Below are 13240 nucleotides of genomic sequence, written 5' to 3'. Positions count from 1 at the left end.
ATCCAGGATTAACACACCTTTCAAACTGCTTCACGGACTAATTGTGCATGGAATAATATTATTTCACATGATTATTATAATTATTAACTTAACTCATAGGTCACATTGGTGCATTCCAGTGACATTATAAATTATTGCCCATGCTTCTGTAATTTTTTATTGCGTTTTTACGATTTAAAAAAATAATAAATAAATCGAATAAAGATATTAATACTACAATAAAGAAAACATTCTGAAATGGTCATTCAGATTAAGCAAATAATAAAATAATGTAAAACAACGTTTCAAGTCTTAAAAGGTGTAACAAATAGCAAAATCAAGTACCAAAAACTTGATCCAAGAAAGAAGCATTCCAGGAAACGTTTATTTGCCTCCTTTTGCTGTGTACGCAAAGATGATGCATCTCAAAATAGTTTTGCCAACGATTCAAATGCGAATATTCTGCAAGAGAGCGTGCATGTTTATTTTGGTCTAACCCGTTTCCACAGACTCCGTCAGCTCCCCACATTCAAACCGCAGAAAGTCGAGCACCGATACCCCCCTCGGCTGCACATATTGTCCTACTGTGATGCTAGGTTCCAGCAGAAAGGACTGTGCCAGCATCCTGGTCTCAGCATCTCCCCCAGGCTCATCTTCTAAAGTCCCAACTGAGAGAGGAGTCATCCCCACCACATGCTGGCACAGCCTGCGCCCCAACTCCGGCTTCAGATTCGGATCTGCAGTTTCACATACAACAAGAGCCCCGTATTTTCCAAACACCATGCTGGACAATGAAGTGTTTTCAACAGACAGTGCACCGTGCACATACGAGCCGATGTAGAGGTTGGGGGGCACAGCTATCCAAGCAGCTCTCCTCAGGGTCATGTTCTCTCCAAGCTTTCCTTTAAAATAAAAGACATTCTTTAAAGGCTGCTCTGTGAACAAAATCCAAATTATGTTATGGAGTGTCACACAAACGTTTGTCTCATTTAGGAGGTGAGAAATATGTATTCTTTAAAAGTAGTACTGCAACATTTATAAAAACAAAAAATGCATTCCGAATACTTTAATAAAGCCCAAACAAAATGTGCTTCTGAACTACAAACATCCACCCCTAAGCATTACAACTGTATCAGATGTTACTTTTTCTAACCAAAATGTTATCACATCATATTATAAATGTATTTCAATGATGAAAGTAAGATATTGGATAGGGCTAATCAAGAAAACCAAACATTAAACAGGTAGTGGGGCTATATTGGAATTCAAGAATAAAATATTGATTTACATCTCATTTGAATATTTCTAGAGCAGCTCAAGAGTAAATAACATACTAAAATGCAGACCAGCAGGTACTCAACACGACAAGCAAAAATTCATAGCGACTACGATATTGCAAACACTCACCTATTGCTAATGCAACCTGATCGCTAAGCGCCGATTCTCCGGAATCTGTTTTGAGCTTGGACATTTCATCTGCTTCAAGAAATCTCTAAACATAAATTGGAAGGTAGGTTACACTTCTACAACTAATAGGCAAAAGAAACATTGTAGCAACCTCAAAAGACATGTCCGTTTTATAAGTTATGGGCATTTTAGAGGCCTAAATTCTAATGCTAGTACTATCAGGTCTACTTAAATAAATCAGATACAAAGTATTAAATGATATGGGCTCTGTATAGTCTCGTAATTTCAAAAGAATCATATGCAACAAGACATGGTGGACTTCTTTGAATTCTAAATAAACACTTTCACCTATTCATTGGCACATTTAAACTTGATACACTCTGAAGTGAATTTCAATTTTCTGTAAAAGGAATACGTCTGACTTTGGATGGGGTAGTTTAGCACAAATAGACTGATTCAGACGTCTGAACTTCTAAGCCCTTCTCGCGATAGTCCTCAGACTGGTATCACTTGACCCCAGGTCACTCCCCACGCCGCTCGTCTCTCCTCTAGAACCCATGTGTCTCCGAGGGTTCGCCGCTGGTGTGCCCCGGGTTTGCTTGCCTCCTCTGAGTATTTTTTTTTCAACTGCCATTTGCTCGCCTGTATTATTTTGCTCGCCTGTATTCTTAACTTGTTTTTTTTTAACTGTATTTACTGAGCCCTTGTGGAATGTTGGCGCCCCTTGTGCGCCCCTGCCCTCAGTGCCCCCCCCGCTCCCAGATTCCCGCCGCTGCTCCCCCGCGGCCCGCCCACTTTTTCTTCTGTTTCCCTGCACGCCCGCCCATTGGCCACCCCGCTCCCGCCTCCCAGCTGCCCCTCCCTCCCACTTGAGCCTCTTATGGAGGTCACGCAGCGGGCGCGCCGAAGGCACACCAAAGGCAAGCCCGCCTGCGCCCGCCTGCGCCCGTCCGCGCCTGGACCGCGCCCAGCGCCAGAACCACTGGCCACGGCCAGGGCACCCGCCTGACGTACGACACCGCCACCCTCACCGCACTCAACCCTGGACGACCTGCTGCCTGCCACCAAGCCACCCCGATGCACACCCACTGACCCTTCACCTGCCAAGTATGCAAATTCTCCTGCCTCCGAACTTGCACCGCGCCCACCGAACACAGCAACGACAACAACAACCACCTCAAGTGCATCCTCCTCAACACCCGCTCCGTCCACAAACAGGCCGTCGAACTCTGGGAACTCCTTGATACAACAACACCAGATGTCGCCATCCTCGCGGAAGCCTGGATGAACGCCTCATCGGCCCCCGACATCGCCATAGCCATCCCGGACGGCTACAAAATCACCCGGAAGGACCACATCAACAAAACAGGAGGAGGAATCGCCATCATCCACAAGAACACCATCAGCATCACGACCAGCGCCAAAGACACACTCATCACCGCCGAACACCTACACTTCCAGATCCACATCAACCCCCAGAGGAACCCTTATCTACAGACCCCCGGGCCCACGGACACAATTCAGCGAAACCATCGCCGACTTCATCAGACCACACGGCCTAGCCTCACCAGAGTACATCCTCCTAGGGGACCTGAACTTCCACCTGGAGAAAAACAATGACAACAACACCACCACCCTGCTCGACAACCTCGCCAACCTCTGACTCAAGCAACTGGTGGACGCCGGCCACACGCTCAACCCCATCTTCTCTGCGAGCAGCCACATTGCCTTCAGCCACTCCACCGGACTACACTGGACCGACCACAGCTGCATCCACTTCACCTTCAAGAAGAACATATCCCACCACCGCACGCCACAGATCCCCCGCACGTGCTGGAGCAGTCACCACAGACCAGCTGACCACATCGCTAAGCCAGAACCCACCTGCCGACACCCCTGACACCAACGACGCAGCAGACAACCTCACACAGTGGATCATCGACTGTGCCAACGACCTTGCTCCACTGAAGAAACCCCCAGGCAAGACCAGCAACAGAAAAACCTCATGGTTCACAGACGCCCTCAAAACCGCAAAGAAATCATGCCGTACCCTCGAAAAAGCCTGGCGCCACAAACAAACATCAGAAAACATGACAGCCCTCAAAAGTGCCACCCGCGAATACCGATGATCCGCACCACCAAAAGGACATCATTCAAAGAGAGGCTGGACAACAACTCCCACAACAGCAAGGAACTCTTCAGCATAGTCAAAGAGCTCTCCAACCCCAGTGCCAGCAACGACATCATACCGTCGCAAGACCTCTGCAACTCCCTCGCCACTTTCTTCCACCACAAGATCACAGACATACACGACAGCTTCGGACCTCTGACGCCACCCCCAGCCACCAAACCAACGTCCCCCACCACCAGTCTCAGCGCATGGACGCCCATCAGCAGTGAAGACACCACCCGCATCATGAACACCATCCACTCCGGATCCCCCGCCGACCCATGCCCTCATCATATCTTCAACAAAGCGGACACCATCATCGCACTCCACCTCCGGAACATCATTACCAGCTCCTTCACATCAGGCACCTTCCCTGGAAGCTGGAAACACGCAGAAATCAACGCCCTTCTGAAGAAACCAACAGCGGACCCCAAAGACCTCGAGAACTTCCACCCCATCTCTCTTCTCCCCTTCCCGGCCAAAGTCATCGAGAAGACTGTCAATAAACAGACTGCATTCCTCGAAGCAAACAACTCGCTCGACCCATCCCAGTCCGGATTCCGAGCCAACCGCAGCACTGAGACCGCCCTCATCGCAGCCACCGACGACATCAGGACCCTGATGGACAACGGAGAGACAGCCGCTCTCATCCTCCTAGACCTCTCAGCAGCCTTTGACACCGTCTGCCACCGCACCCTAACAACCTGCCTCTTCAACTCTGGGATCCTAGGAAAGGCTCTAGACTGGATCACATCCTTCCTCTCCGACAGAACCCAGAGAGTCCGCCTCCCTCCCTTCCTCTGCGAGGCCACCAAGATCATCTGCGGCGTCCCCCAGGGCTCATCACTCAGCCCAACCCTCTTCAACATCTACATGAACCCCCTCGCCACCATCGCACGCAAACACAACATCAACATCATCTCCTACGCCGACGACTCCCAACTGATACTCTCCCTCACCAAAGACCCTCTCACCGCCAAAGCCAACTTCCAGGACGGAATGAAAGAGGACGCAGAGTGGATTAAGCACAGCCGACTAAAACTCAACTCGGACAAGACGGAGGTCCTCATCCTCGGACAATCCCCATCCGCCTGGGATGACTCCTGGTGGCCCACGTAGCTGGGCACCGCACCGACAGCCACAGACCACGCTCGCAACCTGGGATTCATCCTGGACTCCTCCCTCACAATGAAGCAGGTCAACCCAGTCTCGTCCTCATGCTTCAACACCCTGCGCATGCTCCGAAAGATCTTCCGATGGATCCCCACCGAAACCAGGAAGATGGTCACCCAGGCCCTCGTCACCAGCCGACTGGAGTACGGGAACGCCCTATATGCAGGAACGACAGCCAAACTTCAGAAACGGCTTCAGCGCATACAGAACGCCTCCGCATGACTCATCCTCGACATCCCCCGCCACAACCACATATCCGCCCACCTGAGAAACCTGCACTGGCTCCCCGTCAGCAAGAGGATCACATTCAGGCTGCTCACCCACGCACACAAAGCACTCCACAACAAGGGCCCCGAATACCTCAGCAACCGCTTCTCGTTCTACACTCCCACCCGCCAGCTTCGCTCCACCAGCCTCGCCCTCGCCATCGTCCCACAGATTCGCAGAACCACCACCGGAGGAAGATCATTCTCTTACCTGGCTTCCAAGATGTGGAACTCCCTCCCCGCACACCTACGACTGACCCAGGACCATCTCACCTTCAGGAGACACCTCAAGACCTGGCTATTCGAGCAGTAGTGGCACCCCCCCCCTCCCGTCAGTGCCTTGATACCCTCACGCATGAGTAGCGCGCTCTACAAATGCATTGATTGATTGATTGATTGACTTGACCATTGAGAAGCTCAGGCAATAAGAAGACTGTCCTCACCTTTACATAAGTGGAATTTTGTTCTTGCTCGCGCTGGTAGTGCATCATGGTCCCCAAGGCTGCTTGCTGGACCAGCTGTTGAAACTTTACATTTCTGGCCACAAAATCTGTTTCACAGTTCACCTGAAAAGAGGAAAACAAATTTGAATTCTGCTGCTGTATATTTGAAAGGTTCTCTGTAGATTTGCAAACTTAGTTTAGTTTTAAATAATGTTTTATAGTTTCATTAAATAGACCTTAGTGCAATAGTGACAGGCATATAATACAGATCATATATGATGTGCACTACATATACAATAGTTTGTTTTAATAATATGTACACAGTAATAATAAATAGATAAAAAGAGATTGAAAAGGAGAAATACCCAGGTTATAATTAATAGATGAAAAATCATATTCAATATCTTGTATATGAAATTCATCCACAAGCATTCAAACAAACTTCAACTACTGTAAATGTCATACATATCTTAGGTCCATTAACACTACTACAAGAAAACTATACCATAAAACCCCACCCCCCACCCAGAGTAACCCCATATCAAGTAAAGAAGTCATACATAAAGTGCCAAAGTATTCCAAATGCACTAGTATATTACAATAGTACCCATTATCACCCAATACATATGAATTAAACTAGATGTCCCTTCTTTCACCCGAAAGAACTCCGGGAGCTAATCGACAAATCTGTATCTGCTTCCGGGGCCAACAAACTATTCCCCAGGTGCTCCCATGCTTTAACCCTTTTAATTTTTCCTCACCCTCTCTTTATCTCACGATACACAACACTCCAAACCTGCACATTTACCCATTCCCTCATGCTATCGAGTAATCTGAGGACCATGCGCGAATTTCCAGTGCATAGTCAATTCTTGTTTTGCCAGAATCAAATCTAAGTCAGTACATTTAGTAGTAGTTTTCATATTTTTGGGGTGAGGGTATCCCCATAGGAGGCAGCCCACGTGTGTACAAGGGATATCCCGTAAGGTTATTCCATTAATATATTCTATTATGTTCTTCCAGAACTCCGCTAATGAAGGACAGGACATGTACTTAGCTATCAGCATTCTGTTACATTTGAGTCGTTTCCCAACTCACCACCTTGCAATTCATGCTGAAATTACAGGTCTCAAAAACATTAAATAAGGGGGTGTTTGCAACAAGAAGATAACAATTAAATTTAAATAGCGCTGCCCTATTGGTGACCAAAATGTCCCCTCAAACCTCCGTCCTCTCTATAAATCCATTTTCTATTCAACTCTTTCATTCACCTGCTGCCTTACCACCTATCATTGCAATGCAGGAAGGTCTGAGCACATAGCAGGTTCTAACCGATCCTTCACATTTTCAGAACTGGAAGGTCATGTTCGCTCTGCGAAGCATGGACATCTACTCCTGCTCTGGGCCTCAGGTCTGAGCAAATTAATATCCTGTCAACCCTGTGTCTACTCCTGTGTTGCAGTGATGGCAGATGGCAAGAGGGCACATTGTGATGTGGGATGACTATGACAGACCATGGGCATGCCTCTATATAGGGTAATGTGCAAGCATCTGTCACCACTTGGGGTGGTGAGCACACACAGTTACTTTGGAGCACACACAGATGGCCATAAGGAAATACATGTAACCTTGCAAAACACCCGCCCACAAGGATTCATCTTTAACTCCCCACACAACACCAACCCAATAGAGATGCATTATGGGGGATGCAGTGCCTACAGCGACATCCATGGTGTGTGAGCACATGACTGGGGGAGGGTGTTTACTCTCACCAATGAGAGAGCTGCAAGAACTATTTCAACGAGGGTGAGACTGTGTTCTGGGTTTAACGGCGGCATCTGAGGAAGGCCCCATTGGCCGAAATGCATCATGCTTACCTGTCGTTTTCCATTAAAGCCTCCTGAATTGGATTCCCCGCGTGGTCTCTTCCTTTCTGCCTCAGGGAGTTTTATGCTGAATATATATATAACGCATAGCATACGTTCTCTGCTGTATCCATGTTAGGTTGAATTTTTGAATTTTACATGCACTACATACAGCTTTTTTCACATGTACGTCACACTAAACGTAGTTTCCCCATTACTGTGTAATGCAATGATTTGCATGCATGAAAAAATCAGCCCTCACCTCCACCATCACTGCGCAGTGCTCGTCTTGCAGAACTCCAATAAGCCCTTCTTTGGTCTTGCGTCCCTGGAGCTTGGAGGCTTTGCTCCAGCCTTCCTTTTGGGCCTGCTCATGGAGCCATGCTTCTGCCTTGAAAATACAACGTGAAAAAGATGACTTGCACCATTGAAAAGAACTACTAGACCAACACCAAAATTACCCTGGCACAGGCATCATTAACTTCTAATCTCTCGAATGGAAAGCCTTGTTCAGAATAAATAAGTGTTTAAAGCACAAATGCTCAGCGTGTGTTCTAGGGGAGGGAGTCAAGAATCATGATATCTTTTCATAATACCCGCAAGACATTTCTGCATACAATGACTTTCCATGGAAGTCAACATATTAACAAAATGGCTACTTACCACTAGGAGTAGGTTTGCAGCCTGAAGAGATTTCTGGATTCACATACTGTGCATCTATTCGGCAATCTAGTGGTTGGGACTGGAATTCTTCTGGGGTCTTTCTTCTATTTTCTTTTTCTCTAGTGTGGGCATTGTCAATTACCATGTGGTGGTAAGTCCATTCCCAGGTGCGATGTCAGCAGGCGCCCTGGAAGTTACTATACATGGTCTCTACCTTCAGATTCTTTTTTAGGTCGAGCCTGGGCAGCGCATGAGCTGCTCTGCAAGGCAGGCTGTATTCAGGTATGGGCTTGAAGCTCCACCCATCTTTTCAATTGGCTGCTGTGACTGTCCTTTGTAAATGTTTGCTTTTGATTAGTTAATATAGGCTTTTTAGTCCCTCCTTAGTACCTCCCAGTCTTCTGTTGTAACCTCCCATCAGGACTGGCCCTTTTAATGTGTCCTTACTGTATATCATGCATTAGCCCTTCGGAAGAACTCTTTGCTTAATTAATCTAAAGACCACTGGTGGGATGGCAGCTTTAGCAATGGAAGCTATTTGTATTTTCAAACACGCTATGTCCGTTTTCATGTTTAAAATGGGCCACACGCACAATTAGCGGGACGGCCGTGCAGCTCTCCAAATCATTGTTTTAAAAAAAATATTAAATCATGGTGGCCCTCATCTTGTTTTACAATGCACACTTGTTATGGTCACTCTGGGTGCCTCTCCTTGCTTCAACGCCTTCCCCCACCATGAAGCGCACGTCTACAGTGGAAAAGGGCAGCTTAAACACCATGTGACCCACGTTCCCCCAGCATTATGCTGCGCTTTAACTTTTATTGCTTAACTTTTACGGCGGCCGCACACCTCGCCGAACTTAAGTTTACTGTGGTTTCCATGCATAAATCATTCTTGCAGATCATGATTCTACCATACATGCCTTGAGAGCCACGCCTCCTTCGGAGTGTACCGGATTGCTCTACGGTGTGTCCTGCAGTGATTTATGCTGCACTCAAACAAGCAACTTTTACTTGCTGCTCACATGTTTAGGATTTCATTTTTCATATTTAAAAAAGGCTGCTGGTTACAGACAATAAGAACACACAATGGAAATGCATTCAGATTGTCTGTATGTGCTCGGCAGCCCTAGTGCGCTGCATAGGTCGTTATGGTCACATCCCCCATCATCAAATTTGTCGGGTTCCAACATTCTATTGGCTTTTGCACACTTACTGTGACAACCACTAGATCCTCCCAGCTCCTCGTCTCCATACGTTGCAGATCCACACCTGTAAGGGTTGCATATGCAATCTCACAGGCAGTATGATGAGGATGAATGTACTATAGTGTTCATGACAGTCCTTACTGTCACAGACTGCCTCTTCTGGTAGAGGTGAGCTTGCTCTGCTATTGCTATCAACCTCTTAGAGACTGGGCATGCACATGCTGTTCTTGAATCCAGGCTTGCCCTCAGGAATACCCTTGCCTGCTCTGGGTGTGGTGTTGATTTCTCGTAGTTTAGGGTGAAGCGTGGTGATGACTGTCTACATGTCTTGGTGGCATTTTCGTTTCGAGTTTGCCTTTACCTGCCAATCGTCCAAGTATGGCAAGGAACTTCTTAAACACCCTCGGTGCGGATTTTATTCCAAAGGGTAGCATTCTGAAATTGTAGTGTACCTTATCCAGGAAAAATCTGAGGTACTTCTTGTGCCTTTGGTTCATTGGTATGTGTAGGTAGGTGTTGGACTTGGCCTGTCCCCTGAAATTTTTCGCTTTTGCCCCCCTAATTTGGAATGTCTCCCCCATGGGATTAAGCCTGTATAGGCCATGAGTGGTGTGAGACGCCTTGTTAAAATGTAATGCTATGTAATGGTGTGAGCACTTGTAAATTCCCCCATTGTAAAATGCACCCGACTGAAATGTTCTATGTTTAAAATGGATGCCATGGCCATGGGTTTTGCCACTGGACTGCCATAGGTCAGCGGTCTAGATAATATTACCCAGCTACCCCTAGCTTTTGGAGGGAAAGCCTGGCACCCAGGGTGCTCAACCCCTCCCCTTGAACCAGTTTAGGCCAGCTTTGCCAACATTCTAGAAGGTTCTGGCACTGCCTGGGAGGGGGGTATAAGTAAGGGGGATGTGCCACCAGAGAGTCAGTCAGAGCTGGGACAAGAAAGAGAGGGGACCTGCTGCGAGGAGCTACCGCCACATGGGCCTGTGAGCTGGGCCCTGCACCCCTAAAACACCCTACTCTACTGTCCCCTGGGCCCCTGACAAGGGAGGGCCCCTACCCAGTTCCCTGACACTGTGGGGACCGGGAATTACGCCAGGGCTGCGCGGAAGACGCGCCCAGGAGGTGAGGAGTGTGCCCCTGAGGCTGATGGTTGGGACTGTCTGTACCACTAAACGCTATAAACCTAAAGCGCCGTGCTAAACCCAGGGTTGCTGACCTGCCTCAGATAATTTGCCCGTGGACTGCCTACCAAGCGCTGTGGGAAGAGAAGCGCTGGGGCTGTGTGGCCTGAGGAACTGTAGTAGGACTGCGAGGGTCCTGGGAGCTGTGGTCCTGAACGCCTAAAGTGCCCCCTGAGAAGCGCTGTACTGTGCAAGCCTGCTGTGACTCCAGAGACCATTGTTGTGCCTCCAAGCGCCGGGTGTCCCTGAGGGCTATTCTGGCCTAGCGCCGCTGGCCCATCAAGAGCTGTGTGTGTCCTGAAAGCGCTGCCCCTTCGAAGCGCTGCTGTTCCCCACTCACCGCCGCAGCCCCGTGAAGCGCTGGGTCCGAAGAGCTGATGTCTGCCCCGGCGGCCCTCGGTGCCGGGAGAGGGCCGCCGCCGTGGTGCCAAGGGCCGCGCCCGGCCCGATTGCGTGGAGTCTTCCGCGGCGGCCCCCGGAGCCTTGAGGAGACCGCCGCGCTTCCTAAGCAGGCCGCACTAGGCCTGAAGCCATCGCTACCACCACCACGTGACGGGGGCGCCGGCCACGTCGCCGGCCCGCCCCTGCCAACGCCGCACAAGGATTGGACCCCGCGGCTACACCCCCTCTGAGACTGCAGCTGATAGGCAGGTGCGGCCGTGCCTTCCCCCAAGCTGGGCCCTGATTGGCCCTGGGCCTGCCCGGAGCTCGAGAAGGCCGGTACCGTCGACGAGTGGGCCCTGGAGAGAGGGCACGGGCCCCCGTCTGATCATCAGCCCGGATCTCGCCGAAAGCCAACGCAAGGGCCCCGGAGGGCCGAAGACAAAAAGGTAATCCCCAGGGGAGGAGGGCGGAAGGCCAGAGAAGGCCTCGAGTTCGCCCCTCCCCCGGGAGAAACTGTGGCCGGGTCCCCTTGGCCCTACTTAGCCAAAGAAAGCCCCGGAACTGGGCAAGAACATGGACAACGCCCCTTTAGTGACGGTCTGGCTATAAAGTTAACCCCTGGCTGGGGGATAGTTCTTCACAGACTACCGCTAGGCCCCGTTTAATGAAAGGTGTGCCTATTTGATGAAATGGTCTACGCGGGGTTCTGTTACTCTAAAACACTTACTAGAGGGTAATGAAGGGCTAATTCTTTATTGAGAGGGGTCGCATTGTTGAATTGTTCCTTTTACTCTAAGGAAATGTAATGCTGGAATGTTTCACTCCTGACCCAGGGAAGAGTAATTCCAACTTAAGGCTGCGGCTACTGGAATGGTGGTCCTTATCTACTGATTGGGTTACTGTTATTAAATGCAACGTTTATTCCAGTCTGACCAGTAATGAAATGTTTTACCCCTATTTAATGACCGGCTGATTCCTGCAGCTAGGAAATATTGTTGGCTGAGTAATGCAGCGTTTGTTTTCCTAATGAGATGTTACCTGAATGCTAAAGGATTAGGATGGCACGAGGTTATCTGATTTTCACTAAAGTGTTTAGGCCTGCCTAAAGGAAGCTGCTGACTTACGGCCTACAGTTATATGAGGTTACCGATGCCAATGCATATTAATGCTTCCTGCCTGATGTTTGATATCCCTATGCTGATTTATTGCAGGTGCTCCAGCCTATTATGTGCTATGATGCCCTGATGTTTTCCCTTACAGGGGTCGTGTTGGAGTTATAATGCAGGTTATGTATGTATGCTAATGTTGGATCTTACAATTTCAGCCTACCACTAAGGATGAGAGCCTGAGTTGGCCCCGCCATATTGGCCCCAGGTACAATGTTAATTTAGTCACCTTTTTATATTTCAGATGGACGTACGGACTCAGCCCTTACTTCCCATGTAAATAATCCCCCCTTGATACACTTGGCTCTGGTGCCAGTTGGCGCCGTGTTATGATACCACTGTTGATGCATTTTTTGCCTTGCAGGTTGGAGATACTAAACTTCTTAATTTTCCAACTCAAACTGGTGTCCTGCCTCTTTTGTGGTGTGCCTGGTGTCTCGTCTGTGGGTACTGCGTGAGTGCTTCACATGTCCTCCGAAGTTTGGCCTGCCCGCTTGGTCCGTGCTACCCCCTTGGAGATCTGGTAACCCCATTTCTTACAGTAGGCGTCCTAGGTGGCCAAGTAATCCTTCTTCCGTAGGAGTAGAGTTACTTCTTGTAGCTATTATTTTAAAATGTTGAGTCTGTATGAACTTGTTAAGGTATCTGAGGTCTAGGATCAGTCTGTGTCAAATCTTGCTTCGGTACTAGGAAGTATGCAGAGTAGACGCCATCGCCTTCCTTCCTTCGAGGGACTCCCTATGGCTTGTTTTTTTATGAGGTTCATGACCTCCTCTCTCAACTATGCGAGTTCTTGTTCTCCTAAGGTTCTTGTCTTTAGAGGAACAAGTGGTGGTGGACTGGTGAGTTCTATGCAGTATCAGTGTCTTATGGTGTTTAAGATGCATTTGTCTGAGGTAACTGTCCTCCACTCCTGGAGGAATCCTCCTATTCTGCCCCCACTTAGGTTCTTTGGTGGGGCTGTGAGGCAAGGCATTCACTTGCTTGCTAGTCACCCTCCTCAAAAGGTCTGTCTTGCCGGGTGGTGCCATTGCTGGTAGATTGCCGGCTTGTGAAGCTCAGTGTTGCTGGTGGTGCTGGCTGGTGAAAAACTCACCCTGCCTGTTGGTCTCCTGGCAAACATCCCTCCCCTTCATAAGGATCCTCTGACCTGCAGTGCCCCCATTGCCTTTACAGTAGCATTATCTGTTTTGGTGTTTTTTGCACTGCTTCGTCCACTGCCTGTCTGAAGAGAGCCTCGCTCATGAAAGGTATATTGATGATTGATGCCTGCACCTCTGGTTTGAAGTCTAAGACCCTCAGCTAGGCATTCCTCCGGAGTGTGAC

General features: G+C 48.9%; 1 protein-coding gene across 2 annotated transcripts in view; it reads right to left on the bottom strand.

Annotated features, from left to right (window-relative positions):
* Positions 1 to 348: 348 nt before the first annotated feature.
* TSFM (Ts translation elongation factor, mitochondrial) overlaps positions 349 to 13240 on the bottom strand; it is a 45554-nt gene continuing 32662 nt past the window's right edge. For both annotated transcript variants that reach the window (XM_078658933.1, XM_078658936.1), the window contains exons 3-6: positions 7566 to 7694; positions 5439 to 5561; positions 1387 to 1471; positions 349 to 881 (exon numbers count right to left, since the gene is read on the bottom strand). In XM_078658933.1, the coding sequence (XP_078515059.1) occupies positions 472 to 881; positions 1387 to 1471; positions 5439 to 5561; positions 7566 to 7694 (747 nt within the window). In that variant the 3' untranslated portion in view covers positions 349 to 471. The remainder of the gene's footprint in view (positions 882 to 1386; positions 1472 to 5438; positions 5562 to 7565; positions 7695 to 13240) is intronic.

The sequence above is a fragment of the Lissotriton helveticus genome, chromosome 1_1, assembly GCF_964261635.1.
Source record: "Lissotriton helveticus chromosome 1_1, aLisHel1.1, whole genome shotgun sequence".
In the NCBI taxonomy this organism is placed as follows: domain Eukaryota; kingdom Metazoa; phylum Chordata; class Amphibia; order Caudata; family Salamandridae; genus Lissotriton; species Lissotriton helveticus.
This window is presented reverse-complemented; position numbering and strand designations above follow the sequence as displayed.